This window comes from Pseudonaja textilis, chromosome 1 (assembly GCF_049901715.1).
Source record: "Pseudonaja textilis isolate UNSWEBS1 chromosome 1, rPseTex1.2, whole genome shotgun sequence".
NCBI lineage: Eukaryota > Metazoa > Chordata > Lepidosauria > Squamata > Elapidae > Pseudonaja > Pseudonaja textilis.
The window spans coordinates 227,171,759-227,195,950 of NC_141990.1; the positions used below are offsets into that span (position 1 = coordinate 227,171,759).

Here is a 24,192-nt window from a genome sequence, read left to right on the forward strand (position 1 = left end):
AGCAACGACGCCCAGTGTTTCCTGAAACAAGAAGCTCCACCCTGCAATGAAAGCACCCTGGCTCTAGGCTCAGAAAACAATGCAAGCCGAGGTGGCTTCATTTCCTCAGCCCTAGCTGCTTTCAGTCCACTCAGGAGGCTGAGGGGGAGGAGGAGGTGGTGGCAGCGGCTCGCGTTGTTTTCTGGCTCTAGGCTCGCGATCGCAGAAAACAACGCGAGCCGCTGCCGCCACCTCCTCCTCCTCCCGAGCGTACTGAAAGCAGCTAAGGCTGAGGAAACGAAGCCACCTCGGCTCGTGTTGCTTTCTGAGATCGTGAGCCTAGAGTCTAGAGCTCAGAAAATAACGCGAGCCGCTGCCACCACCTCCTCCTCCCCTTCCTCCTCCCGAGTGGACTGAAAGCAGCTAGGGCTGAGGAAACAAAGCCACCTCAGCTCGCGTTGCTTTCTGAGATCGCGAGCCTACAGCTCAGAAAATAATGCGAGCCGCTGCCACCACTTCCTCCTCCCCCTCCTCCTCCCGAGCGGACTGAAAGCAGCTAGGGCTGAGGAAATGAAGCCACCTCGGCTCGCATTGTTTTCTGAGCCTAGAGCCAGGGCACTTTCATTGCACTGCGGAGCTTCTTGTTTCAGGAAACACTGGGCGTCGTTGCTGCCCCCTGAGGGGAGGGCGATTCTGGGCCGTGTGATTGGGGGACTTCATGGCTTTGGGTGGGTGGGTGGGAGCGAGGACAGACGGAGTCCGCGAAGCGGGGCTTGCCTGCCCTTGCTGGCTGCCTCTGCTTCCTTAGGGGCGGGGAAGGGGGCTCATCTGGACCAAGGGTGACTCTCCCCCTCAGTTTCCCCTGAAGGATCTTCCGTCACTTTTGCCTATGTCTTCCCTCTGTTAAAATCCCCCCAACACACACACACTTATTTTCAGGAGGATAGATTTTGTGTCTGAGCATTCTCACATGACGGTGGACTTCCCCCCCCCCTAAAAACAGTTAAATAAAGAAAAAACAATACATCCTCATGCAAGAACTTTTCTGCTTCCAATTACCCCCATGCTTACAAGTTGCAAAGGAAACACGGAAGCAGGGAAGCGGCTGCCCAGCTCCGGAGCTCCATACCATTTTTTTTTCAGACGGAATCTGATTCAAGTATAAGCTGCGGGGTTTTTTTTCAGCACAAAAAATGTGCTGAAAAACTCGGCTTATACTCGAGTATATACAGTATTATGTTTTGTCATCAACTGTGAATCTCAGTAGTCACACTACATTAATACAAAAATAAGATTATGTTCCACTGACACAAATATATACAGAAGAACACTGTGGATGGGAAATATATAATTTGGGTTTTTGACCATTTGGAACCACTCTTTTTTTTAAAAAAATCTTTTTTAATTAGCATGTGTGAATTTCTAATTACAGACCATGAAATATCAATGTTTTCTTTAGATCATAAGGGTTTACAGTAATCAAATGAAAAAAATATTTGGAAAAAAAAATATCTCAATTGATATCATATCATTCCAAGTAAACAGAAACCATAAAAGGTAACAAGGTAGTTGCATCTCCATAATACATTATACCAGTAGTTTTCCAAGTATAGTCAGGGATCCACAAAGTCAAATACCTTAATATTTCTCAGTTTTTTATATATGAGATTTTTATATTCCTGTAAGTCGCCTTTGAGTCGCCATGTGCGAATAGGCGGCAATCTAAATTTCCTAAATAAATAAATAAATAGAAAGTACGGAGTATTCACTTTAAGGCCTAATGTGGTTTAAAGGTTGAAGCAGATTGAAAAAACACCTCTTTCTATTTGATTCCCAACACCACCCCCATTCAACTGAGGTTGTCCGAGAATATTTGCCTCCCTTTGTCACATGGGTGACCTGGAGCCCAAGTTCTTTGGAATGTGCTCGCATCTGAGTTTTGGTATAAGTTGTGTGTGTGTGTGTTCTGTTTACGCAGTATTCAAAAATACTTTTCAAAGCACATTAAAGAACCATATTCATTTTTTATAATTCATCATAGCATAATTCCTCACCTGTCTAATGTGTTATGAATTCACATCCGAATGCTTCCATCCTGGTATGGCAAGACCCAACAACACTAACATACCAAACCACAAAATCAGCATTCCCAGAATGTTGGCAAACCAAGCCTCTGCAGGAAGCTGGGAATACGGTGTTGTTGAATTTGTTCTAAGAAAATAGTCAAACAAAGTGTTTGATGAAAACTAGTTCAATTCACATATTTCTGCAAATATCCAAAAAGAAGGGAATGCTTGGAATATATTAATAAACTTTTTAGGCCATGGGTTCTTCTGTAATCATGAGACTTTATCTACCAGCTTTTTTTGCTCTTGCAGGCTTCCAAATATTTACTAGTGATGTCATAATACAAAACCTCGGCATTCTTATGGTATCCGTTCCGAGCAGATCTCCATACATTAGTTCCATTTTTACTTGCTATGTTGGAAAAACTAAATATACAAGGGTTGGTAATATATCTATACCAGCTTTCCAGATCCCTGAGTCACCAGGAGGTGTTAAACCTTCTCTTCTGCAACTTCTAAATATGAAAGGTGCAAAATTGGAGGAAACTGATGTAGACATTTCAAGAAAAATGCTTGCCACAGGGAACTCATTCCTAAAGGCATCCCTGTAGCTGGATTCTGGGTGCCTGGTGAGGCTTTAGGAACACTCCCCTTCATATTTAGAAGTATTTTGGTTACTGCCAAAATCCATAACAATTTCAGTCCAGATCAGCTTGAGTTTTCTTTCCTTTTTTCTAGATTGAAATTAATAAGACAAATTAACTTGTCACCTCAGAGATTACTTGTTTCCTCAGAATCAAAAGACAAAACACAAAGACCCATTTCACCATGTGCTGATCAACCCATAACCAAATTCCATTACTCACAATCTCATGAATAACTTCTCATTAATGCCTGAGATGCAGGATGCAGTAGACAAGCCAAGGATGACAGAACCAAAGAAAAGATGGACAGGTCTGTAGAGGACTAGGAACCAGATGGGCGTCCAAGGCAACAGAAAAGAAGCAAATCCCATTAACCACTGGAAAGAAGAGACATAAATTAGAAATCTTACATTATAGTACCTGGATTGTACCTGAGCCTATACAAATTTACTTCTACATGGTTATCCGTGCCACTGTCATAACATAGTGATAAGAAGTTCTTTTTTCCTCTCATCTAATTAAAAAAAAAAGATCTTCAAGCACACATGGACACAACATTTGTGAAAATATGATTATTGTATGTGATTCCATCTCTCACAATACGTGTTCAGCAGGCAACGCATTACATATTTCTTTAGGTAACACATTATTCATATGCATAATTTTTTGGTTTAATCACAAAAGAGATAGCCACTTACCCAGTAGGAGAAAAGTAATCTCTCTGTTCATAGAATTAATTTCTAGTGACAAGAAACTGAGGACACACAAGATACATAAAAGTACCATCATGGGATATATGTATGTATATATGTATCTATGTATGTATGTATGTATGTATGGTATTCAGCTTTGTTTGGGTATTTTCCCACGTCATTATAGTTGTGCTTTTAAAGTTGTAGCAATGTTTCGGCAGAATCTCATCTGCCATCATCAGGCTTCTGTATTGTGTTCGTCTGTATAGTGTCTTGTATATATAATCCAAGACAAAAAAAGTCACAAAACAGACAGAAGATATTAGAAACACCAATCAAGTAGAACACAGCAAACTCCAAGACCAATAAACACAGACCAAGACTCCCAACCAATCAGGATGAAGAAAAAACCATTCTGGCACAGCAGTAGGCTAACCCCAAATTTAAAACTGAAACAACTGTAAAAGTCTGACTCACAGATGAACACAATACAGAAGCCTGATGATGGCAGATGAGATTCTGCCAAAACATTGCTACAACTTTAAAAGCACAACTATAATGACGTGGAAAAATACCCGAACAAAGCTGAATACCATACATGTAAGTACACATGAAAACTTAAGAATATATATTTCCCACGTCATTGTAGTTGTGCTTTTAAAGTTGTAGCAACGTTTTGGCAGAATCTCATCTGCCATCATGAGGCTTCTGTATAGTACCCGCAAAGTACCCGCGAAAACTTAAGAAAACACACACACACACACACACATATATACATATACTTTTGACATAAATCAATCCATTGATATACTCTTACCTACCTGGCATGAAAAAAGTAGTACAGCAGTGAGCCCAAGCCAGCTGTGTAGAGAGTACATGTTGGGGATCTTCTGCACATTGTGAAAGTTGAAAACTACCTCCAATCCCAAAATGGCAGAGATGAATGCTATCAAAGTAAGTGTTGCATGCAGCACCTTCCGAGAGAGCAGGGAACCCATTTGGGAAAAGGGCAAACGGTACACTAGTGCTGCTGCAGGGGAAAAAGGGGGAAACCATCAGAGCCAGGTGAATCGATCTAGCACTGTCGCCACTTAAACACCAAAAGGAGAGGAAAAGGACGGAGAAAATTTTTTTTCACTTACCTATACCATATAAGATCACCATGCCTGTCACCATGAGAACTGGGTGCCAATTAAACATCTTACGAGAACCATCCCAGGCAAAGCCGCCAAGCCAGTGCTGACTCCAATATACTGTAAGCCCCAAACACAAGATGCTCAGATTTCCCACAAGGATTGAATATGGTAAGAATGGAATTGTAGGCATCTCAATGCTACTTGGATGAACACCTGAGAAAATAAAGCAAGATACCAGAAACTGAACAAACAGTTCAGGTTATTGATAAGAAATTAAATTCCAAATCTCTTCTGCCAGCTTTCGATTCTTCTTAGTCAATGTTGCCTTCACCCAACTCCAAATGTCATTGCTTTCCGCTGTACAGCACATGCACTTCAATTTTACTATTTTTATCATTATCACCCAAGGGGGAGGGGCTAGAGGGAATGGGCTAGAGAATATAGTTTAATGTATTTACCCATTAAAATTCATTGTTCAGAGAACAAAGTCTCAGTATCTCTGGGCTGATTCTACCTGGGTGGCAATATGTACAAAGCTCAATTGCTACCATCAGTTTAATTAATGGGATTATCGTATTTTTTAAGTCCAGAAATGCTATGTACTCATATCACTAAATATCGTTTCTAGGGGAACTGATGAGTTTATTGTACAAAGTCGGGGGGGGGGGAGGAAGCCCTCTACAGATATTGCACCTGTAACCTCTGCTTCTTGAGAAGGCAACAGTCATGACTTCACTTCATTGAATTTGAAGGAACCACAATAATCCTAGTCAGGGAGTGTAACACTGAAAGCCTTAATCAGAATAAAAGCTAATTTATGTTTGCTTTGTATGTCAATGAATTTAGGTAGCAAAATTCTAGTGCAGCCAAATTAATCTGGCTCAGCTCCTGCACACATTCTAGTTTATGTTTATTGCCTCTTTTTTCCTGATAGAATTGTAGATTAATTGAATTGGAAGGAACCACAATAACCCTATAGCCCGGCCCACTGCAAAACGCAAAAACACAAACCAAACATGAGAAATGGTGGTGCAGCTTTTTGGGGAGAGAAAAAGACTCTGAAACCATCATATGCTTCAGTGCTGTATAGATTTTCTGTCAATAATTTTTTCCTGGTTTTTTTTAAAATAAAATCTAAGCAGCTGCAACTCAATTAATTACTTCTGGTTCTAGTTTCTCAGCCATAGAAGACTTGTCAACCATATTCTGAATAAAATCTTTTTATATACCTGTGGAGGGCATAGAGAATGGTCTTGAAAAAGAGAAAAAAAATGGCTACCTAGTCAATGGTCAAATAAGAGGGGCTTGAGCTGGACCAAGAAAATAATGTGAATAAACATCTCACGTGGGCCCCTCACTAGTTCATCCAAAGATAAAGTGAGGAAGAGGAGAAGCACATTCAGACTCGCAAGATTCTGTTACTAAAACTGCTACAATAAAAGTACTGATGACCGATGTGGCATCGATTCTCAGCCTGGTCTACCTTGTAGGACTGACAGTACCTAAAAACGCTTTTTAAAAAATATTCCTTCTATCTTCTCTTCATTTGACAGTCTTTCAACAGATATTTGGGGAGTTGAAACCTCCCTCCCCAAAACCCTTTCATGGTTTTCTAAGGTTTTGATTATTTGCCAATAACCAATAAATCTTTATTTCAATGTATATAGTCACCCATCTCAACAAAGCTAATACATAGTGGTGGTGCAGTGGTTAGAACGCAGTACTGCTGGACTAATTCACTGCTCACTCCAGGAGTTTGATTCTGGCAGGTTCCAGGTTGACTTGGCCTTCCATCCTTCCGAGGTTGGTAAAATGAGGACACAGATTGTTGGGGGCAATAGGCTGACTCTGTAAACCACTTAGAGACGGCTGTAAAGCAGTGTGAAGTGGTGTATAAGTCTAAGTGCTATTGTTATACATCACAGGTGTCAAACTCAATTGTGTCATGTGACATCACGTGCCGTATAACTTTTTTGCCTTTGCAGAACCTAAGTGGGTATGGCCTACGTGTGGCACATCCAGCCCACAGGCCACCAGTTTGACACCCCTGCTATATGTAATTGACAGCCATGGTTAAAAAATCAAAATAAACAGCAAACAAATCATCAGTTATTGCACAGACTTTGCCATACATCCAGAAGCTCAAGCTCTGTGTCAGAAACATGTCTTTAAGGCCTTACAGAAGCCCAGCAGAGTCAGGGCTAATCTGATTTCACAGGCAAGACTCTACCTCTTCTGACTGGTTTTGAGTCAACATGCAAGCTACCTTCCTGTTAGCTTGCCAGATACTGTCCATGCTCAGGCTATTACCGTACCAATCCAATGGATATATGTAAAGTTAATTTACAACTAATTAAGCTAATTCCCGACTATATAATGCTATACCATGTCCACTTTGTACTGCCTGTTCCTTTAACAAAAGTACTTATCAAGATTAATGTTCCACTGATTGGATTCATTCCACTGTTTCTGTAATCCCTATTATGTATACCATACTTGTCTTTCTGCCTCATGATCCAGATCATCCATTTTTACCTATACTTTATCATTAGCATAGAGCAGGCCTGCACAATTTGCAGCCCACCAAGCTGCTTTGTGCCAGCGTTTGTGGAAAAACAGTCAATCCACTGCTGCCAACAAGGTTTTTGCAATAATTTCCAATCCAAAAGACACGTTGTCAAATATCTCCAGCCTTACAGACATTGCTAGTTGCATCACTGCCAATGGGCTGCCAGCTGTTCTCTGGCCTACAGTTACTTTAAAAGTATTAATCTGCCACTTTTGACTTCCAGAGAGTTCTGCAGATCTGGTATAGGGACATTTCAGATAATTAGGATAGCTTCCCTGTGTTTCTTTTTCCTTTATGTCTACCTTGCTTTGTAAAACTGGCAATTCCCAAATTATTTCACTTTGCTGCTGTATTCATTTCATTTACTTGGCAATTGTTTACTCATCACTGGTCTTACAATTTCCACTGACTCTAGTTTAAGAGCCTCCTAGCTAGATTAGCTCTCCATCATCAAAAATGTACTTTCTCAAGGGGTCTTCTGTTTCTAAAGGGTCTTCTATGAAATCACTCTTGATATGCTGGAGATTATGCCTTGCAGCATAATTTGTGCCCCCATGGGTTGAGCACAAAGGTCTATGATCAGCAGTTTATACGAATTCCATCAGTCTTTCCATCACATTTCATATTTGGACATGAGGGAGACATTATACATGACAAGATGAAAGATTTCAATGATAAAAGGAAGCTTCAATGCCTCAGAAAACGTCAGCCGCAACAACAGTCTTTGTTTTCTTGTCTATAAATTGTGACAGATTACTGTTACTCTGATCCAGTGACAAGAGTTTTTGCTGTGTGAGTAATTTGTAGCTGTCTTACCCGTATAGGTGAGGTTGAAATTGGGTGCCAAAGTTTAGAAAATGAAGAGTTTTGTGGTTGTTCTGATAGTAATTTATTGTCAGTTGTTTTTATTTCCATCATTTGGGTAAATTATAAGCTTCACATTGCTCTCCCACTTGCAGCATCCACACTACTATTCAATAAGTGCTAAGTGCGCTCTCATAGAATCGTTAGGAAAATTTTTGGAAACCCACCACTGTTTCTAATGAAGCAGACCGCGCAAACAGCAGATCCAACAACTAGTAAGTGTGCGGCACTCTCCTGGGGAAAATAAAGGAACTTTGTCGATTCGCCAATCAAAATCCCAGGAAGACCGAAATTGGCAGAAAAAGAAAAAGCAACAGCAAATAAAATCTTCTTGCGTAAAATACCAGTAGGAGAATATGCTATACTCCTTTACAAGAATGAGCATGTGGTTGACTGACAGTCACAATGATTGCCGATATTAAAGAGTATTATTACTCTCTTCCTCAGTCCAATTACAACGAAAATGCACGCCGCTTTCATACCTCTCTTCCGCCTAAGTCGCAGAGAGAGTCGGGAAAAGTAGTTCCAGACCTCAACAGCCAGACCTCAAAACGGTCTTCGCTGCTCATTGAGGACGAAGAACTTAAGCCCTCTGTTCGTTCTTGAGTGGAAACCCGCCCAATGAACATTTCCGACTGCTTTGAATGTCTGGGAAATGTAGTTTTCTTATGCACACGTGCGGTTTGGAGCAAATCTCCTTTTCTGGAAGATTTAAGTTATACCGCCTTTTTTTCCCGCGTCTTCGTTTATTTTTGTCTTTAGTACTTTTTTATTGATGTGTGTGTGTGTATAAGTGAACTGCAAGCTTCCTGAACAAATTCAGTCTCCACACAGCCTTCAATTGCCTGCCATGCACATGTTAATTGCAAACAAGTAGATAAATAGATGGAAATGTTTTTCACACACTAATTGAAAGATTAAGATTCCTAGCATGAATTATTAGCTGTCTCATTATTCCTAGCATGAATTATTAGCTGCCTCATTATATGCCTAAATCCAGAAGCTGAGCTTCCATATTACAGAAAATATAATGTGGCTGGTTTATTTTGGGTTATGATGATTCAATAAAGTGAGCTGCACTTCACAAAAGCCTTTTAATAAAATTTGTTAGTCGGAAAAGATAGTACCGATTTTTAGTATTAGAAGTGGACTACATTTACAGGACTGCATTACTGTTGTTATTGAACTTGTGCATCCCCCGAATTTCCAACTGATCTGGACGGCTCACATAATTGTTGCTGCACTGAAATTACAACAAAATATAAACAAAGATAAAACATGGTAAGCATGTGGAAGGCTATTTGCGTTGGCCAAATATTATTTTCAGTATCCTCATGGAGAAAGCCTGTATGATCGCCAGGAATCGAGAATGATTTGATGGTACATGAACAAAGCAAACATTCAATGGGAACGCGAAAAGAAATTCCTATTCCATAGAGCCCATTGTTTTGCTTAATGATGGAGAAAAAGCGGGAAGTTCTTGCCACGTCAATAGCACCACCCTCCTTAGGCTGCTTGAGGATAAAGACGATGGTTTGGTCGGGAAAGCACCCAACCATCCCGAAGTTACTCCTCGGTCTCTAGGCATCTATGATCTCTGCGGCCCCGGCTGCACTTCCGGGCCTGCTGGCTCCGGCGCCTCCTCCGAGCCGCTTGCGCTATCGCCATGGGGACCGATTGTGGCGGCGCAAAGTAACTGTCCTGCGTCGTTTGCTCTTCGTCGGGGGCTGCCTCGCTCCCTCCGGTTTTTCGTGTCTTAACACGACCAGGAGCTGTGTTCGATTCCCGAAAAGGTGTAAAGACGACTCCCAGGAGCCTCCGGTTGAAAGGGCTTGTGTAACACAGGTAAGTCCTGCATTTAGTGAAGTCCTGTAGCTTAGAAGTGGGCGTTTCCCCTTTTCCCACGTAAGTGGAGATCAGCTGCCTCCCCCCCCCCCAACCCCCGTGGTCTCCTGTCCCAGGTCTAGAAATGCAGGTTGATCATAGGCCATGTTTTTGGTTTCAAAAGTAATGCAGTGTTCTATTCCATACCAAGTATAAACATTCTGTTGACAATTTAAAAAAATCAGAAATAAAGAACCAGTTTGCTGTGACTATTAAGATACCAAGCTAGAAACCGGGAGACCCGTGAGTTTCAGTCCCTCTCGGCCCTAAAAGCAGGCAAGGGCGACCAACCTCGGAAAAACTTTGCCCCCCAAGCCCTGCAGGGATTAGTCCAGGCAATCATCAAAAGTCAACACTGACGCTAAGGCACCAAAAGAAAAAGGGAAAGAAAAGAAAAGAAAAAGGATTTTCTTTGATTTAGCAAGATATCCTTTTTTGCCCTTTTTCAAGGAATAGTGCTTGATCATTTTTCGGTACCTGGATCTGAACTGTATGCATCTTGCAGCAATGGATAAGATGCCTGTTTCTATCTTTCACTGTTACTTTTGTTTCCCTTTACTTTTCCATCCCAGCAAATCCATCTGGAGGAAGAAGCTTGCCTCTTTCGTAACATGAATATAAGCTGGTTCTGCTGCCTGTAATGCAGAAGCTGAGATCCCAGAATCTTAGGGAAGAAAAATGCTCCAGACTAGCAATTACAGCCTGGTGCTGTCTTTGCAATTCCTCCTCCTGTCCTATGATCTCTTTGTCAACTCCTTCTCAGAATTGCTTCGCATGGCTCCTGTCATCCAGCTTGTTCTTTTCATGTGAGTAGTAAAGACTTGCATATGCTTCTTAGTACATATTTTTTTCAGAGTTACTTGGTTCTGTTATAATAACAGCAACAAAGAGAAAGCAGCGAAAGAAGGTTCTGTAACTTTTAAAACTGTTATCAAGACCAAAATGGTCCATGAAGGGAACTGTAGATATTTTTGTAAGATTTTCTATGAGATGTTCATAGAGAAATGTTTCAGTCTGTACCGGACTTTTTAATTAATGAATCATATTTATGCGGCCGCCCATTTCACAAATGTGATTCTAGGTGGTTTATAATAATTTTTTTAAAAAAACAAGCCATAAAAACAAGCCATTTGATCCCATATGCATAGGACTGCAATTTTAGGCTAGGAAACAGAACACTTGAGAGCCAATTTGGTATATTGGTGGCTAAAGGCACCAGGCTGGAAACTAAGTGATTGAGTTCTAGTCCCACCTTCCCTTTTTCTTTTGGTGCCTTAGCGTCAGTGTTGACTTTTGATGATTGCCTGGACTAAGCAGTGATGTGGAGCTGGTGACTTTCTACTATTTCTGGGAAGAAGGCAAGCCAACTTTGAAAATATTGTACAGAGAACTCCAACAACTTATACAAGTTGCCCATTTGCCAAAAATTAAGACTAACTCAGAGCCCCCCCAAACCCCCACTGATCAAAGAATAATATCTACTGGGTAGCTTAGAATGTACTTTGGGATAAACATTCATAGAATTTTATTTTTAATTTCTGCTCTTCCATAGTTACTTTCATTCAGGAAAACGTAGAGAAAGCCAGACAACAGTTGATTGATGTGAAGTAATAAAATAAAATAAAAATATTTTTAAACATTATAACATTGAATTGTATAGATTATTGGTTACCTGTGCTGTTTTGAACAATGTATTGAAATGTTGCTATATGTATAATCACTGTGCTTGGGGAACAGCAGAGAAAAATGGAACTGATGGCAAGCAGGGAGCTCAATGTGACTCTTATTTCCATGGCAGTCTTTTACACAAGAGCTTTGGGATCCCCTTTTCTTGTTATTAATGAGACAGTAATATCCCAATGGAAAGATACACAAAAGAGATTTCAGTAGCCCTGTTGCTGTAATTCTCTACTTGTAAAAATCAAGTCCATTTTTGTAGGACACATTGACGTAGGGGCTACATCAATATCTGTTTCATTAAAAAAAGTTTTTTTTCCCTGCAGCATTCAAGATATTACCATCCTCTTCAATGTCATCATCATCTTTCTCATGTTCTTCAACACCTTTGTTTTTCAAGCCGGCCTGGTTAATCTTTTGTTTCACAAATTTAAAGGAACTATTATCCTGTCAGCAGCATACCTTGCTTTGAGTATATCTTTTCACATATGGGTCATGGTAAGAAACAGTTATGTTTGGCTCTAAAAGAGGTTTACTTATCTTGAATATTGGAATTAGATAAAATTTATATTGAAATCCATTGTACGTGAGTAGTTTATTTTCCCTTCACTGAATTCAATACACAACTGTTCAGTATGCATCGGTATGTTCAATACACACTGATGGGCTGTTGTGTTTTCTTTGCATTAAACCTATAATAATAATAATTTTCTTGGAAAAATGCTGACAAGGATGAGAGTGGGTAGAAGAATGCGATTTTCCATGTGAGCCTGTTAAAGGTTTTCCATTTGTGACTAACTTAGGAAATTTAAAAGAAAAAAATAAATTGGATACCATAAAATGCAGTGCAATTGATAAAAATATGAAATTCCTGCAATCTTTTCCAAAATGCTGGTTGTAGATTTCTGTGTTTATCTCTACTACATTAGTATGATCCCCCTCAAACAAGCAGAGAAGTTACTATTTCTGTACATAATCCGTGTATGCATAATTTGTAGAATAGAAACTAATAGTAAGTTGGATTAGGGAATTTTCAAGTCTAGAGAATTAATTATACAATTTAATATCGTATTAGGTTATCCTTTCCATTATGGATCAGCAGGAATCATGTTTTATACTAGTCTTGTTATTGTTTTTGTTCTATAGCAGTGTTAGGTTAACATTCTCTCTTCAGTTGATCAGTTACATAAACTCTGATGTGGCATGTGTGACTAAGATGTAAGTTAAAATGCAAGTAGTGAAGTATCCAGGAATTTTCCTTGTATTTTTTAAAAAAGTTAAGTCTTAATTTAAAATAAATTTTATTGCCTTTTTTACACCATATGCCAGGAGTGTCAAACTGGCGGTCCGTGGGCCAGATACATCACTTGCAAGCCACAGCCACCCCAGTTCTGTGAAGGGGAAAAACATCATGAAATGTCAGGTGATGGCAACGTGATGCTGCAAGTTGGACACTCATGCCATTTGCTAATCTATGGTTGCCTGAATTACTCCAGGTGGCTAGATTTTCAAAACATACTGAACCTTAAATGAATCACTCTATGCCATATGCATTTTAGGCAAATTGACAAATTCTACCATTTTATTATTATTGATTCAGTTGACATTTCTAGCTAGACCAAAGAGGACTTTCAGTTGATTTTCCATAGTAAATTTTTATCTATGATGCTTTACAATTTTGACAATTCAGTCTTTCAAATTCATCTCACATGGGTTCATATACATGAATTGGTCAAGCGTTTTCTAGTATTTTCAAATAAATAGAACTTTTATTCTTGATGGGTATAATTTATAATGGGGAATGTGTCTCACTTGCCATAAGTATTTACATTGGTGATTTATATGATCCTTAAAATATGTGCTATTTATATCTAAGGTAATTGAATGAGAGCCCTAGCAGTGGTTACATATTTTGTCCATAAATGCCCTATTACAGTTTGATAATGTTGCCAATATTATATTTAGTAAATTGTAATACCAAATACTCTTATTAATATACTGCATCCTCTAAGTGAGTTTATCCCTTTCAGTCTTTATAAATGTTGATTTTTCTAGGCAGTATTGATGGACATAAAACATGTACAACAAATAAGAGTATTCTAATAAAAAATATAAAAGTCCTGCACTCTTAAAGTCAGTCGATGTTTATTTGGGTTGAGGAAGAATCTGTGCTGCTACTTTTCTTTTGTGGCTCTCCAATGACCCTTATTAAGATGTAACAAATTTTAATGTAACAATTTCATTTACCATTACAGAAACCTGTGGACTTATTTGGTATAGCGGATAATGTGGTGACGTAAAAAGCAAGAGATTGTACGTTTCTAGGCCTGCCTTAGGCATGAAATCCAGCTCGCTTGAGCCAGTCATTCTCTCAGCCCAATCCAACTCACAGGGTTGTCATTGTGGGGGACTTCTGGGGGAGGTATGGTGAACTTAAGACATCTTTGCAAAAGTGGAGCTGAGGTCTGTGGCTGTCAAGGAGCCAGCGAGTAGACCAATCTGTTTGAATTTCTTCATATGAGGAGTGAGAGATCATCTACTATGCTCCAAACAACTGTTCCTCATGAAGAGGTCACAGGATAGTGGTTTTCCATGAACGTTGAAAGAAGGGATCAGCCATCTGGCTTGAAACTGCAATGGAACCTTTTAAAGGATACTAAGTTTGCAACTTTCTAATCTCTTTTGGAAATCACCTATTAATAATCTTAAAGCTATTATAGACCATTGGAATAACAAGTGTGAAAAATCATTGGGTGAAATTACCTTCAACTCTGAACAAAAGAAACATTAAAAAGTTAAGAAATTAAAGAATTTGAAATAAATAGCAAAAAGTTTAATAAGATTTTGATCTAACAAAGTTATAAATGGATTAAGGGTCCAGATCAATTTTGAATACTGATTTTGCTAGAAGATTTTGGAATTAACTCTACCAAGTAAACAACTTCTTGTGGCAAACAAGATTTATTTTGATTATCCTGGTAATTGCAAGTCATACCAAAAGATAACTGATGATTTTAGAAACTGGACATTAGATGGGACTAAAGATTTTAAGTGTAAGAGAAAAAATACAAAACCTGTAAGTACTCTGATTTACAGAATGATAAAAAAACATTATAACATTGGAAACATTAAAGGAGATCTTTAAAGAATGGATCCTGAAGTTAGTAAGTACAATAAAAATACTGTCAGTAATGATGTCTGCTTCTGTGGATAGATTATAAAAGATGTTAATGAAGCAATGGTGGATGTGGAACAGATTTTATTTGACAAGACAGAGAAAGTACCAAAAGTGGAACTACAAATGGCAGGCCAAAAGAATTATTTGCAAAAGGACACTTTATTGGATATACAAAAGAAACTGGCTATAGTTTTTGAAACTAAAAGGAAATATACATAATAAACCAAGAAAATGATCTGTAAGATATTTTCTTATTGGATATATAAAGGAGGCTTGTTAGAAAACGTATGTGATGAAGAATTGAAGAGAAATCAAATCCCTCAATATTTGATTAGAGTAAACATTAAAACTATTAGAAGTAAAAGGAAGGAATATAGTTTATTTGCTCAAGCTTAAAAATAAAACCTCCCCACCCCCAAAGTTCTGGCAATCCTTTATGGGCTTTTGCTGACACCAGGATTGAAAAAGTTGATGTTTTATGGATTTACTTATAGATAATGAATGGAATATGTGATGGAGAGAGATCTCATAAGAGTGAAGGTTACTAAATTTGTTGATACCTGCTTGATGTGGGTTAGAAGTTATTTCTTTATATATTTTTCTTTTTCTTTACTGTTTGTTTTCTTTACTTTTTCTTTTTTCCTGCACTTTTTAGTATTTTTCTTTTTTCCTGCTCTTTTTATATTTTCTCTTCTCTTTCTTTAAGTTTAGTTTGTGTTAGTAATAAAATATATAGATGGCCCAAAAATACAACTAGTTTTTAATTAGTTAATGTCTTATCAGATGTCAGAGCCCAATCTGTATCTTCTCATCTCTTATTTTGAACCTTTTGTTCTGCATCTGTTCTTTAATTGATTTTTATGCTTCTTCCTATATTGAAACTAATATTTTTCATGCAGTTTGATAAAGCTGTCCCACTTGGACAGCAGTCTAGGTTCAGTTGCTTAGACTGTTTGGGCCAAAACCTTGCTTAGTCAGGATTTTAAGAGGATTTTGTGGGATTTATTGTGGGTAGCTAGAATAAGTCTGACGTGCTTTATAAATCTGATGGTCCGATTAACCTTTCTATGTTCCTTGGCTTCTCTCCAGCACTCACACTCTTCCCATATGGTATCTGAATGCTTAATCCTTAAAACAGATTTGAAGGAAGGGGTGGTTTTAGTTATCTGTTGTATTTTAGTTTGATTATAACTAAAATGGAAACATGAGTTCTAGGGCTTCTCAGGGGAAGGAGCAATATGGGTACACAATTTTCCAATTGATTCAGGTATTTATGAATTTTATGTAATATACTTTACTTTCTGGCTTCGCATTTTGTATCTGAATATGTTTTAATTGAAAAAGTGAAGACCTATTGTATTTTACAGAAGTTCTAGAAAAAAGTTAAGATGTTATAGAGCAAGACATTTATTTATGTATTTGTTGCAAATATGCCTAGTCTTTTCTCTAGGCTTAGGAGATCAGAGCCTTTTCGGTTCTATTTGTAGATTAGACTGAGATTTCTCCAAAGTCACTACATGGATGGGATTTGAACTGTAGCTACTACATCAAAGCAATATTTACATCAATCATTGGGCTGCTGCAATTCTTGCTTGCTGGCAGAGCCTCTCCAGTTCTGTTTAAAAAATCTTGAATGTTGGTGGTGGCCTCTTAAATTGGCTTATGTTCAGAGCTGTTGTGACTTCCATGTTGAGATGATATGGCTTGAAATAGCCTTACAAGATTTCATTTTCCTTCTCTCAATTGCTACACACTTTTTAGCAGCCCATTTTCTTGCTTTTTTAATGACTTTTTTTTAATGAATAAGGATTAACTTGGCCATACTGTACAGTATCTACATTCCTGGTCTTCCAGAGCAGTGGTCGCCAACCTCTAAGGGACCACCAAACTCATAATTTTAAATCCCATGGACCAGAGACCCTGGGAAAATCCCAATAAAAGCCTGCAGGAAAATTCCCAACCCTGTTTTCCTACCGATCAATCTTTATTTGGGATCTCAGGATACCGTTTCCAGCTCCCTTCTCGGGGGAGGTGGAGACTTTTGGCTTCATGCAAGGAAAGCAGCAGAAGCAGCAGAAGTCTTTCTTTGCCCCAAATTCCACCAGAAATGATTCTTTGCCAGCGCAGCCTCTTGGTGTAGGATGCCTTGCAGGGTCCCAAAGACTCATTTCTGGTGGAGTTTGGGGGAGAGAAAGACACTTTTGCTGCTTTCCTTGCATGCAACCAAAAGCAGAAGAAGAAAGAAGCGGAAAAAAGCAGCCCGGTAGTCAGTTACCCCCTCTGCCCTTTCCCCCCTCCCCTCACTACCTTGTGTTGTTTGCAGTGCAAGCAATGCAAACCTTGTGTTCCCATGGGCCATGTGGGTGGCGCAGCCTTATGTTCCCGCACAGCCTGGATTAATTGCTTTGGGGGGTACTTTTGGGGTGACATTTCTCTGCAGACCACCAATTTTTTTTTTTAAACAAGTTTTATTGATTTTACAAACAAACAAACAAGACAAAACATCATTAAACATTAAAGACATAAAACCTCTTTCCATTGTAGATCCTTACAAGGCAGGTAACATATTGCTTTATATCACGTACTTATAATTTATCCCATTTCCATATAAACACGTAAATTCCCTTTACCAAATTCCACATTGTTTCTTTTTAATCATTATTCAATCATATTTCCTTTCTGATTTATCTGCTATCCAGTCATCAACTTTATATTTTCCTCTGGCTTGTTTATAATTATTCTCATCTAGTCTTCCTCCAAGATTTTATTATTTAATTCTTAATTAAACACACACACATAAAACATAGACATAAAAACATAAAACTTTCTTCTAGAAAGTAACTTGGCCCCAGATTACCTCTTTTTGTATGGACTCAATTGAATTCATGCTCTTCTTATATACCATTACCCATCTTATTTACCCTTCTATATCTATTATATAACTCCTCTCCACTTTTGCCTCATCTTAATTCTGTTTTATATATTTAATCTTGCTTTTTTTTAAAAAAATATTTTTATATCTTTTGTCCATTTCTCCATTTACATCTGTCTCATTTCCAATTTAAGAAAGAATAGTTTCCCCTGGAATCACTAATCGGAGTATGATGCCTTTCTATCATTCCCCTAAATTAAAATTTAAAATAACACCTAAATCCCAATCAGATTCTGCTTAGTACATTCTACTATTTCAAAAACCAATACTACAATAATAAATCCATAACAATCAACACATTAATCCATTAAACTCTATATTCAAACTAATATTTTAAACATTCCCTTTAGTATTTTATTAAAACTTATTATCATTCATTATTAAACCTTTTAAAGTTATACCTTGATATTTTAGCCTTTTATTAGATCTTTAAAAGTTCTGATTATCTACTTATAATACAAATACCACTATTACAATACTCATGTGTATTTTGCAGAATCCCCCCCTTTTAAAAAAAAACAAACCCATATATTACCCATTATCCCTGAAAAAAATTTCCTTATCTCCATCTTGTCTTATATCTTTGTAACTTTTTTCCCCCTTTTCCCTTTCCTTCTTAGCCCGCCTAAACTTTTTACCCCCTCCTCTCAAAACCTCTGTCTTCTTAATTTCCCCTTTCTGCATTCCTCTTTCCTTTTGCTTTCTAGCATTCTGTTGTTTTTGCATCTTCTTTTTCTCTTTCATAAACATTTTTTTATTTCTTAAGTCCTTCCTTTTCGCTCCTCTCTTTCCCCTTTCTTTCTTAGTCACACCGTTTAGTTCATTGAAAATGGCTTCTTCTTCCTCGGCTTCTTGCAGCTGTTGTTTAATTTGCTGGCAGATGACAAGCGCCATATCTAGAAAACAAAGGGCTTCTCCCATAACATCTTTGCCTTCTTTCTTTGTTTTTAGATATTGTTTTTTTAGTTCATCAAGAGATAGAGCCATTTTAAACTGTTTCTTCTTCTCTTTCTGTATCCTCTTCTTAAACCAATCAGTTATTTCCAAGCTTAAAACAGTTCCCAAAAGTCCCAAAGTCCCACAGTCATCAAACAGTCCAGGCAGAGTAGAAGCTTCTTCTTTTTACAGTTTCTCTTCTAGGGGTGAAGTCAAATTAGGGAAAGAAAAAACGTCCAATCTGTGCTTTAAGTCTTTCTTATAATTAATTTCTATTCTCTTTATCTTCAAGGCATCTCCTCCAGCAAAGTCTTAGAGTAAAAATTTGTTTTCCCAAGCCTCTCCCTTCCCACTTATAACAAAGGAGTTTAGGTTTTACCTTCTACCAAAAGGCTGGTTTCCCTTGTCCATTTGTTAATTCCATAAGGGAGGGAGAGTAACTTCCCCTTTTCGTCACTTTTCTTCGCAGCTGAAAACATCAATCGGGAACATTATAGCTTCCAAGTCATTACTTTCCCAGGTGTTAAATATATCCTTAAGGTCTCAGTTCGACCAAGAAAAAACTTTCTTTAAAAAAAAAAGAAAACTCCTTCTCCCTCCTGCGCATTCTTTATCCAATTGCCGGCTTCTTTATGGTGGCCAGAAAAAGACCACCGCTGCACCGTCTTGAGAAAAGGGGGTTATTGCCGGCTGGGGGGGTTGTGATGCCCCTCACCCCCGTCCGGATCCCCCCTATCTTCAGCTGCCCCAACAGGGCAGCCTTAGCCTCCAAATCCATCCGGATCGGAGGCACCAAGGCGGCTAGCACAGCAGGAATCGCAGAGAAGGCAAATCCCTGCTGTCACCAAAGCCGACAACTGGAAGTGTCCCAGACCACCAAAATTTTCTCACAGACCACCAGTGGTCCCCAGCCCACTGGTTGGTGATCACTGTTCCAATAGGACAGGGGAAATTACTCTGTCAGGTATTCCTATCTTCAAGCAATCCAGTTTCTAGTGATGGAGGCAGCTGAAAGAGAAGGTTTTCCTTGGAGGGAAATCTATAGGACCTATTGCTGCAATGTGCACTTGACAAAATTATCCTGAGTGGAACATTAGTGCAATATTATCAAAGTTAGTTTTTTCAATTCATATTGCCAGTTACACATGTGCATCAGTTTAAGAGAAGGGATCTTCTACAAAACAGACCTCAGTGAGAAAGAATTGCAGACATGTAAAAGCCTAAGATGGAGGGGGGGCAATCTAGGATTTGAAGTCTATGTGTCAGGTCGAATTAGCCCATCAAAATAAATTAATGGGGGAGGGGAATCTTTATCCCATTCTTATTCACTCCTGTATAACAATTAAAAAAATTAATTCCTCTTTTATGAAACTTGACTGTGTGGAGTGGGCAATAGTTGGGGAAACTGATATTAAGTGTATGTTAAGTTTTAGCTATAAATTTTCCATTAGAACTATCTGTCAGTTAGTTAACTAATGTCCAGCTGGAAAAGTGGTATTGGGAATCAATATTAAAAGGTAAATAAAATTTCTGGATAAAATCAAATTAAATCCTGTTATAATCAAACAATGTATAAACCAGTGCATGGTTACTTAAAGAAGATACTACTTTTACTGGGACTTACCATGGACATATGTTTTCATTCAGTCTTTGACCAAACAGTAGAAATTTGAACAATTAGCATGAGAAGTGTTTGAAAACAAAGCAATACATGGGGATTAAGTACACATTAAACTATACTGCATATTTACATTTGTAGAATGTTTAATTATTTGGTGATAAACTACTGACATCTCAAGAGGAAAACCTTATGCTACTTTCCAATTATAGAAATATTGGATATAAGATTTTTTATGCTTTTTATGCTTTTCTTTTTTAAATAGAACTGCCGCTGGGAAAATTCAAACATCTTTGTATGGACTAATGGGATGCAGACTTTATTTGTTTTCCAGAGATTAGGTAAGAATTAAGTTGTATCATTTCCCTTTGTGTCATGACTTTTGAACTTTTTAATGAAAACAGTGTAGTCAGCATTTATAGACTGCTCAAAAAAAAAAAAAGGGAACACTTAAACCACACAATGTAACTCCAAGTCAATCACACTTTTGTGAAATCAAACTGTCCACTTCTGTAGCAACACTGATTGACAATCAATTTCACATGCTGTTGTGCAAATAGAATAGACAAGAGGTGGAAAGCATAGGCAGTTAGCAAGACATCCCCAATAAAGGAGTGGTTCTGCAGGTGGTGACCACAAACCACTTCTCAGTTCCTGTGCTTTCTGGCTGATGGTTTGGTCACTTTTGAATGCTGGTGGTGCTTTCACTCGAGTGGTAGCATGAGACAGAGTCTACAATCCACATAGCTCAGGTAGTGCAGCTCATCCCGGATGGCATATCAATGAGAGCTGTGGCAAGAAGGTTTGCTGTGTCTGTCAGCGTAGTGTCCAGAGCATGGAGGGCTACCAGGAGACAGGCCAGTACATTAGGAGATGTGGAGGAGGCCGTAGGAGGGCAACAACCCAGCATCAGGACCGCTACCTCCGCCTTTGTGCAAGGAGGGGCAGGAGGAACACTGCCAGAGCCCTGCAAAATGACCTCCAGCGGGCCACAAATTTGCATGCAGCTGCTCAAACGGTCAGAAATAGACTCCATGAGGGTGGTATGAGGGCCTGACGTCCACAGGTGGGGATTGTGCTTACAGCCCAACACCTTGCAGGACGTTTGGCATCTGCCAGAAGACACCAAGATTGGAAAATTCGCCACTTCACAGATGAAAGCAGGTTCATACTGAGCACATGTGACAGACGTGACAGGGTCTGGAGACGCTGCGGAGAACGTTCTGCTGCCTGCAACATCCTCCAGCATGACTGGTTTGGCAGTGGGTCAGTGATGGTGTGGAGTGGCATTTCTTTAGGGGGCTGCACAGCCCTCCATGTGCTCACCAGAAGTAGCCTGACTGCCATTAGGTACCGAGATGTGATCCTCAGACCCCTTGTGAGACCATATGGTGATGCGGTTGGCCCTGGGTTCCTCCTAATGCAAGACAATGCTAGACCTCATGTGGCTGGAGTGTGTCAGCAGTTCCTGCAAGACGAAGGCATTGATGCTATGGACTGGCCCACCTGTTCCCCAGACCTGAATCCAATTGAGCACATCTGGGACATCATGTCTCGCTCCATCCACCAACACCACATTGCACCACAGACTGTCCAGGAGTTGGGGGATGCTTTAGTCCAGGTATGGGAAGAGATCCCTCAGGAGAGCATCCGCCACCTCATCAGGAGCATGCCCAGGTGTTGTAAGGAGGTCATACAGGCACGTGGAGGCCACACACACTACTGAGCCTCATTTTGACTTGTTTTAAGGACATTACATCAAAGTTGGATCAGCCTGTAGTGTTTTTTTCCGCGTTAATTTTGAGTGTAACTCCAAATCCAGACCTCCATGGGTTGCTAAATTTGATTTCCATTGATAATTTTGTGTGATTTTGTTGTCAGCACATTCAACTATGTAATGAACAAAGTATTTAATAAGAATATTTCATTCATTCAGATCTAGGATGTTTTATTTTTGTGTTCCCTTTCTTTTTTTGAGCAGTGTATAAATAAATAGGACAGCATATGAAAAATGTAGGAATTGTCAGATATCTACCGTATGTGAGACATTAGATATATGTACAGTCATCAGCCACTGATTCTTTGAGTTAAGGCAAACCTTTCCAAGCCTTCTATGAAGATGCTGGAGTTTGCATGCAAACCACCTGCCCTTTTACAGATTTGCTAGTAAATACTTGTAGAGGATTTTGGAATATTCCCCCAAACTAGAAATCTCGGAGCAATGGTGCCATTTCCTTGACTGGAGGAAGTTGGAGAGCCAGTTTGGCATAGTAGTTAAAGGCACTGAAGTAAAACACTGGGAGACTGTAAGTTCCAGTCCTGCTTTAGGTATGAAGCCATCTGGGTAAGTATGGACCAGTCACTCACTCTCAGCCCTAGGAAGAACATAATGGCAAATCACTTCTGAAAAACGATTCCCAGAAAATTACAGGGACTTTTCCATAGAGTCATCGGGAGTCAAGAATGACTTGAAGATACACAAAAAAGGGAAGTGGGGAATTGGGACTTTGATAACACAATCCTTTTTTATTGCAGTGGCTGTATTATATTACTATTTCTACAAAAGAACAGCTATTCATCTGGGAGACCCACGTTTCTATCAAGACTCAGTATGGTTACGGAAAGAGTTTGCTCATGTCCGCAGTTGAGAGCTACTTCTGAATTATATGGAGCTGCTGGACTGTTAAAGAGACCTCAATCAATATCCTGGAGCAAGTTTTCTCATTTTTTTATAGTCTGGATATTAACTTTATATGATGATTTAATCCACAATACTATTCTTCTGTGGAGTCTCTATCACTACACAATTATCAGGCTTCCCACTTATCCTCTCAGGTCTGCATACTGCACTTTCAGAAGTTGGTTACAGTTTTTTGAGGAATATATGAAGTGCCAAATTGGTTTGGCTGAGAACTTTCAAGTAGCAGCAGTACTGCAGTTTATTTTTGTAAATGTTTCCTTAATCTGTTTGCTGCCTCTGATTAAAAGGTTCCCTTGTCTTTATTATGAGCAATGTGATTAGTTCCAAACCTTCATAGTAGGCAAATGTATTCTCATTTACTTTTTTCTTTTGTACTTATTTTATAAGTTATCAGAAAATAAACCTGCCATTTTGCAATAATCATAGTGTGATTCAGATTTTTTTTTGTAGGATCTAATAGTAACAAAGGGTTCATGCAAAGTTGAGCTTTGGAATAATATTCTATGTGCATATATTCATTTTGTTGCCCTTGAATCAAATTGTAATACTCCATTATAAACAGAATCAGAAAAAGCAGCATATTTAACTGGGTTAACTGAATATGCAAAGTCATGATTTATTTAGCCTTGGTTATTTGCATAATACACTAAGACAAAAATAAGGTGTGTATTATCTAAATAGAAGTTCAATAAGTTCCAGAGTTGGGTATAATTCAGATTAAGATAGCAAACCTTACATATTAAAACAGAAAACCCAGCTTTATATTTTAGAATTATAGATTGGAATCCTATGGAGTGTTAGTACTAGGAATCCAAATTAAAGCATCTTGGTAGGTAACTGTTTAGCCTCTGCTGAAACATATGAGGTGAAAAACAATCTATTACTCAACTTGATAGTTGGTTCCACTACTCATCTGTAACAATTTATTTTCTAACATTTAATTAGAATCTGCCTCCTTGTAACTTTAATCCATTATTCTAGTTCTGCACTATGGAACGATACAGAACAAGTCTTAACCCTCTGTGTGACATTCTTTCAAGGTTTCAAAGCAGTGGTTGCATTCAAATATTTTTGCCATTGGTTTAGTGGGTGTGGCTTGGTGGGCACGCTTTGCATGCGTGCACACAATTTACGTGCATGCAGGCACCGAATGCGCACTTTGCGCAGGCATAGAGGTGTTCTAATATGCCTCCTGCAAACCTGCATGATCTTGGTCGCTTCAGCAGCTGCCGTGCAGCACTATTCTATGTCACACAAAGAAGCTGTGCTTTAAATCCAGCGGATAAAGATGAGTATGGGAGCCCGGGCGAGCAGTT

General features: G+C 38.9%; 1 protein-coding gene and 1 pseudogene across 3 annotated transcripts; one reads left to right on the forward strand and one right to left on the reverse strand.

Annotated features, from left to right (window-relative positions):
* Positions 1 to 1,239: 1,239 nt before the first annotated feature.
* LOC113449123 (lysosomal membrane ascorbate-dependent ferrireductase CYB561A3-like) lies at positions 1,240 to 8,579 on the reverse strand (annotated as a pseudogene).
* TMEM138 (transmembrane protein 138) lies at positions 8,492 to 23,299 on the forward strand. 3 transcript variants are annotated; one of them, XR_015740870.1, is made up of 6 exons: positions 9,564 to 9,795; positions 10,407 to 10,640; positions 11,838 to 12,009; positions 12,841 to 13,007; positions 13,767 to 14,675; positions 20,441 to 20,516. XR_015740870.1 is itself a non-coding variant. In XM_087920828.1 (6 exons), the coding sequence occupies exons 2-5, from the start codon at positions 10,513 to 10,515 to the stop codon at positions 20,514 to 20,516; spliced, it is 543 nt and encodes a 180-aa protein (XP_087776954.1). In that variant the 5' UTR covers positions 9,566 to 9,795; positions 10,407 to 10,512; the 3' UTR covers positions 22,711 to 23,299. The 3 variants fall into 3 exon arrangements, 2 of the variants coding, with proteins under 2 accessions (XP_026575927.1, XP_087776954.1); XM_087920828.1 differs by lacking the exon at positions 13,767 to 14,675 and adding an exon at positions 22,711 to 23,299 and having other exon boundaries at positions 9,566 to 9,795; XM_026720142.2 differs by lacking the exons at positions 12,841 to 13,007; positions 13,767 to 14,675 and adding an exon at positions 22,711 to 23,299 and having other exon boundaries at positions 8,492 to 9,795.
* Positions 23,300 to 24,192: the final 893 nt, after the last annotated feature.